Source organism: Notamacropus eugenii, chromosome 1, assembly GCF_028372415.1.
Source record: "Notamacropus eugenii isolate mMacEug1 chromosome 1, mMacEug1.pri_v2, whole genome shotgun sequence".
In the NCBI taxonomy this organism is placed as follows: domain Eukaryota; kingdom Metazoa; phylum Chordata; class Mammalia; order Diprotodontia; family Macropodidae; genus Notamacropus; species Notamacropus eugenii.
This window is the reverse complement of record NC_092872.1, coordinates 652692137-652699019: the sequence shown is the minus strand read 5'-3', so window position 1 is coordinate 652699019 and position 6883 is coordinate 652692137. Positions and strand designations below refer to the sequence as shown.

At 36.9% G+C, this 6883-nt stretch overlaps 1 protein-coding gene across 1 annotated transcript; it reads right to left on the bottom strand.

Annotated features, from left to right (window-relative positions):
- Positions 1-3507: 3507 nt before the first annotated feature.
- On the bottom strand, positions 3508-6142 carry GPR75 (G protein-coupled receptor 75). Its single transcript, XM_072635575.1, has one exon. The coding sequence runs from the start codon at positions 5262-5264 to the stop codon at positions 3651-3653; it is 1614 nt and encodes a 537-aa protein (XP_072491676.1). The 5' UTR covers positions 5265-6142; the 3' UTR covers positions 3508-3650.
- Positions 6143-6883: the final 741 nt, after the last annotated feature.

Sequence of the window (6883 nt, the reverse complement as noted above, 5' to 3'; positions counted from 1 at the left end):
CTTCTTCTTTACAGATGAGGAAAGTGAGGGAGAAAGAAGGCAAGTGACTTACCTTGGGTCACACAACTGCTATTTGTGGTGCAGCTTGAACTCAGATCTTCACGGCTACAGGTGTGGGGCTCTAGCCACTGTGCTATCTACCTCATTATCCTTTCTTGTAAGGACAGTAATTATTCCCATTGATAGATTGGAAAGGAGAGACTATTTTCTGTTTTGGAGAGGGAGTAAGTCATGTCAGAACTGACTGACTGTAATTGATGCTTTAAAAGAAAAGTGTGCGAGATATTTGATCAGTAAGACTAAAAATCTAAATTCAAGTACCATGTACACTGATTCTATTTTGATCTCTGGACATCAAATTCTCATGATTCATTGACAAGGTTCATCCACTTCCAAATTGATCTTACATTTTAGAATGGATTTTAAGTATTCTTGACTTAGTGATACCTTTGAGACAAAAATTACATCTTAGTAAAATTTTATAGTAACATCTGGACTTCTTTACCATGGAAAATAGTATGTTTTCTGTGAAGATTACACAACTAATTATTTCATCTTACAAATCCTGCTATTAAAAGAATTATTTCCATGAGGCTGTGAAGTTCTTTTCGACATAACTTTCTTTACCTACCTGGTAAAAATGTTAACTACAGAATATTGAAAGTTTTATGTACATATACATTAACTCATTTAAAGTAATGATCTCCTTACAAAGTGAAGTTCAGAAATTTTGTAATTTTTAATATGTGATTCTCCAAACATCATTTTAAAAGAAATTTTAAAGTATTAGTATAGAAATACAAATCTGGTTGAGAACAAATATTACAAAATATTTGAAAATACATCACTTTGCATCACAGTAATACAACTGTGTAAATTATTATAGTTAATTAACTAATCCCTGCTTTTTATTCATATTCAGCTACTTTTTCTTTCCCCTTCATGCCCATTTTAGCCCTTAAAGAAGATGCAAGGAATATAAAAGAGACAAAGTCTGACCCATAGCGTAGTTCACGCAAACCAAAGTAAATACATAATTTATAGATGAGAATAAAAAGACTCGATATTTCATATGTGCATACTAGGTTCTTTCATGTTGTAACCTTTCCTTCCAAAAAAGATGGGAACTAAGATGGAAAATTATTCCAAACTGCAAGCCCAAACATAAAAGCTAATCTTTTTTAAATTAGAAATGCCTCAAATAATTTTTGGAACAATTCTTTTCTGAGATCACATATTAAATATTTGAACAAAAAACCACAGGAATATAATTTAATATAGTTAAAGGAATTTTGCAGTATATTGGGGGATACACTTGAAACTTAGAGAAAGAAGACAAATTTGAGCTTGACCAAACAATTATTTGTCTGTTTTTCAGTTTCGTATTTGTTAAACAGAGATAACACGTCAACCTATCTCTCAGGGTTTTTATGAAAAATAGCAGCCAATTAAAATACTAATTAATTAATTAAATTATTAAAACCTAAAACCAGAACCGATATAAATGATTACATTTTCACAATAGTATTCAGGACTAAAAAGGAGGTAAGGGTAGCTGTTAATAAAAAAATACTATGCCTTAAACAAAAGCACAAAGGCTTTAAAAATGAGGGGGGGAAAGCAGACAGTTATACAGTGTTTTAAGTGCAAGGTGCTTTACACACATGATGTCATTATAATCCTCACAACCACTCTGTGAGGTAGGTGCTACAGTTTTTATTATACCCATTTTTACAGATGAGGAAATTGAGTTTCAGAGAGGTTAAGCGACTTGCTAATGGCCAAATATCTAGTAAGTGTTGAAAGCAAAAACTGATCCCATGTCTCTTGATGTTGGGTCTAGGAATATTTCTATTACACTATACTGTCCAAAGACTAAAGCAAAAAGAAAAAAGAAAAAAAAAGAAATTCAAACATAGTCAATCAGAAATGAAAACGGTGAGTATATATAGGGATAGAAAGTAATTGAAAACTGTTTTTGGATGTACAGATTTTTAAGCAATGCTTTTTGTCTTCAAAGATTGTAGCTGCAGCTACCAATTATACACATGATTAGAGTGAATTAAAATAAGTCTAAATTATTAATGCTCAACCTTACACATTTTTACTTGAAAACCATGTTGATGGTTGTTAGGTTGTAATTTCTCCCAAACCCACCGAGATGAGCAGAAAACTACAATCTCACACTGGTTACGTTAGAATCGCCATGTACAATAAAATAAATCATAGGTAAATAAATATTTAATATATTTTTAACCTCCACACATTTGCAACTCATATGTAACTGAAGGGAAGATGCTTTGAAATGACATTGAAGATAATCTTAATAACTCACCACTAAGAATTCACTTAGTAAATAAAGCAAAGACAAAAAAATACTACAATATTGTTATTATGTGACTATTCTATTTGTCAAGTTTTTGGTAAAATTCCCATTCCAATTTCTTTTCATGGGAGAGTTATTATTGCTTCCCATATAAGTTCTGACCAAAACAATTACAATTACAGAGGTTCCCTATTCATAAAGACTGCTTTGTAAGGTACAACCTTAAACGCCTGAGTAAGATCATTCATTACTGAAGCATCTAACTTTTAATAAACTCCCAAATATCTCCCTCTTTTTCTATAACCATTGAATTGACCCAATACGATACTGACTATAATAAAGAAAGGGAATAATTAAGATAAGTATGCAGCAAGACAGCCTAATACTTCTAGAAATTGTGGTTGTGTGTGTTGTGGCTTGTCCTTCTTTCTCCAAGAGGATCATGACATCAGGGAGATGAGGACATGACTTGCAATTGACTTTGATTTGAGGGAGGGTTGTGCAAAGTCACCAGCCTCACTTTCTCCTCCAGAGGTATCTGGGTCCAGTGGCCAGATACTGATGAGGATGACTGGAAACGGCCCAGGATGCAATGGAAGACCTTTTAAGCTAAGGTCTCTTCAAGTTCTCGCTTTGAGTGAGGCAAAGCCCATTCAGCAAATAGGCCTCTTTAAGAAGTGACTCAAGGAATAGCCCCAACTTCAGGAGAAATACTCTTTAAGTTATGTGCAAAGTATTTTTTACATTCTGCCACAGCAAAATATTCAGTTAAACTGTAGGGAAATATTTTTTAAAAAACTGTTTCAAACACTGAAAAATGCAAATTCCTCCATTAAAAATACTACCTGCTCAAAAATTCCCCTTAACAAGTCTGTTATTTTACATTCTTTCAGAATACAACAAATTCATAATTCAAACAACTATTACATTGATTTCCTCTTAAACTGTTGATTTACTATTTTGATGTAATTAACAATAATTTCTGGTATCTATTCAAAGTTTCAGCATAGACATAATTAACAAAGCTATTATTATACAGATCAGGCTGTAAATCTAAACAATATATTTTAATGTCAACCCTTACAATTTCCAGAAAAATGCAAAGCAATTACTAAATACTAATTTTCATTCAAGGGCAAGTAACTGAGCATTCATAGGCAAAAAACAAAAACAAAAAAAAACCCAGCTGGCAATGATTTATTTGTAGCTTTAATTGTAGTTTAGAACTACAATTGATTACTTACACACACACACACTTCAAAATCAATAAACTGGGCTATAAACTCAAAGGAAATTTATACAGGGTTCTATAGTCTCTACTGTGTCACACTGAGGGGATTGGAATTTGCTTGGCAGAAATGCTGTCACAGTCTTGCATTAAATCATTAGTGGTGTGATAATGCTTAGCAATGCTCAATTTAGTAAATCCAAAAGCGTTCACTGGCTGTACACTATTTGGGGTGCTCACCTCTTGGGATGGGCTACTGTTGTAAATGCTGTAGTAGGGTTCAATGCGAGTATTGATGGGAGTTGAACTGCTCTGCCCACAGTGCTGATGTCCAGCGGACACTTTGGGGCTCAGAACACTTTCTTTTGAGTGACTTGGACCACAGGCTTGGTCCACAAATTTCTTCTGAGGTTTTGGAGAGAGCATGTAGGCTGAGTTGGTTTCATGATGAGAGGACTTATTTCTATTGACTTCCAGGCTCCCTTTGCCGATAGCTCGAAGCCTGGTCTTCTGCTTGCAGCAACAAAAGCCCAGGGCTATATACTGGAAGCACCAGAGGACTTTTCTCCTCAAGCCTGCACTGTTTCGAGAATATATAAAAGGGTTTAATCCTGATTTGAAAAATATGAGGGTAAATCCAAACAGTTCAAACTGGTAAAAGATAAAACTCCCACTGCTTGACAGAACTACCTGTACCAGAGAAATACCCAGGGGAAGGCAGCAAAGCAACACAGATAGCACAATGACCACACATGTGACCACTGCTCTAGAATCCTTGGCAGTGGACAGATTGACAGCCGAAACCAGCTGGAGCCGACTGACTGCAGGAATGGGTAGCTGGTTGGAACACTGAGTGTACCCATGGGTTTGTACATGTTGTAGTTTGTTGTAGTTCTGGTTCCTATATAAAGCTGGCCCAGCACCCTGGATGCCATCTACGCCTCTTGTCTGGCTCCCTCCCACGAAAGGCTGAGGCCTGGAAGCATCAACTGTGATGACTGGAGGGCATTTTCTTACCTGAGCATTTTTCCTCAGGGCCTGAGCAATCATGATGTAGGATACAGAGACCACCACCACACAAAAGGTGAAATCAACCACATATAGAGAAAGGATGGTTTTTCCTTCTCTGGTAATCAAACTGGACATGGGGAGACAGAGGTGTGACTTGCTAGTTTTCAGTGTAGCCAGGGCGGCCAGTGTGAAGCTAGTAGCCCAAAGAAGTAAAGTAAGGATCAACGTACACGGGAAGGAGGCAGTTCGATTAGGTTGCTTCCCCAGCACCATTCGAAGCCGGTGAAGGGCAATCACTGCCACTGTTTTGAGGGACATGATGATGAAGCCAGAAGTGGTGAGGTGAAAGGTAAAGCAAAATGCATCAGGGATGCTGGCAGCTGAGCTAAAGAATAGTACAAAAGTGAACATGGGGGTTGTCACTCCACAAATGAAGAGGTCACAGAAGGACAAGTTTAGGATCATGAAATCAAAGTTGGTCCTGAACTTCCTGAAGGCTGGGTCAAAGAAGGACATGAAAACAATAATGTTGCCATAGGAACCCATAAAGAAGATGATAATGAACAGGAAGGTACAAGTCACCAAGGTGGCTGTGTGAATGATCTCCTGAAAATCCTCCTGGAAATAGGTGCTGTTGCCTTTTGGGGAGACTGGCAAGCTGGTATTGGGGGCTATCTGAAGGTGGTCTGTCAAATTCATCTTGAGAAAAAAAAAAGTCTCTTTCCTCTGCACCAAATAAGTATGAAAGGGAAAGCAGTCAGAGCCTCAATTCAGAAATAAGCTGGTAAATATCAAAACAGGTCCAAGGTAGATGAGTCTGCACACAAAAAATGAATGTTGAAAAACAGAAGAGTCAGTGTAGAGAGAGTACATTCCTCAAAATACAAAGAGTAACATCATATTTTACAAAGCACAAAAGTCTTTTCTTTTTAACCCAAGTCCATGTGCAGAACACGTTTCCCCATAAAGGCAAATAGAATAATCACTTCCAAATCGTGATATGTGTGTCCCTTTTCCTAACTTCCATGGATCATTAACAAATCCTGAGGAAGCAACCCTTACTTCTTACTCTTGTTTTATAATTTTTCTCCTTCCTACTTTCAGCTTTTTCTGTTCTCTATTATCCTCATGTGACCCATGGCAAATCCCAAGGTACTCCATATCCTGCTCAGTAAAACCCTGAAGTAGACCACACTTGCTTCTATACTACCTTTTACAGTTTCAGTGTCTAATTTGAAAGGGAATTTTAATTGTTTCCTTGTCACAAACATAGAGTTCAGATCTTATCATCTCATTTGTAATCAGTTAAAAAGCAACTTTCTTTTTAAGTTAGAGGCTTGAAAGACAGGAAACCCAGTGTTCTAGTTCCAGCCACAGAACCAATTATTTGTTTTACATTGGGCTTGTTTCCTGATTTCTAAGTTAAGAGGTGAGACTACAGGGACCTTCCTTTTGACTGCCACACATATTTATGAATACTGAAATATTTTAATTTAACAAGCAATTATTAAGTACCCACTATGTACTAAGTAAGCATGGGAGAAACAAAGACAAAGATAGGTAAAATATTGCTTATCTACAAGTAAGATCTAGCTCAGGGGTGGGGAACCTGTGGCCTTGAGGCCACATGTGGCCCTCTTGGTCCTCAAGTGAGGTCCTTTGATTCAGGACTTGAGGGCCTAGAGGGTTACGAATGGCCTCAAGGCTACAGGTTCCCCACCCCTGACTACTTCAGGTAAGCACTATGAATCATCTGCATCTATTTCAAATTCATAAATTACTTTCATATTGACTAATTTGTAATTTTTGGTACAAGAGACAACATGATATGGTGGCAAGAACAATAAATTTAGAATCCGAGGACCTGAGTTCAAATTCTGGCTCTATTAGTTGCTACTTGTATAAACTTTGGGCAAGTCCCTTCAATCTCTGTGTTTAGGTTTTCTCAGGTATATAATAAATGAGCTGGTCAAATAATCTCTAAGTTTCCTTACTCCTCTAAATCTTGTTTCTATCTAAGCGTTAATCTGAAATAGAAGGCTTGCTTGATTCTGTGGGGGTAGAAAGATGGAAAGAATCAGTGCCACTTGATTCATGCTTTTTGCTTACCAGGTATGATTTCCAACATTTTTCTCATTCCCTAACGAGAATAGCATTTGTTCCCAAAGCTGCTGTCATTGTATTCATCACAGAATTTTTTTTTTTGCAGTAATCTTTGACACAAATTTTGAAGACCATCACCCATCTCAGACCCTTCGACGATTCCGTGGAATCCAAACTGGCTTTCAATTTGGGGTGCTTCCAGTGAACTCTACCCT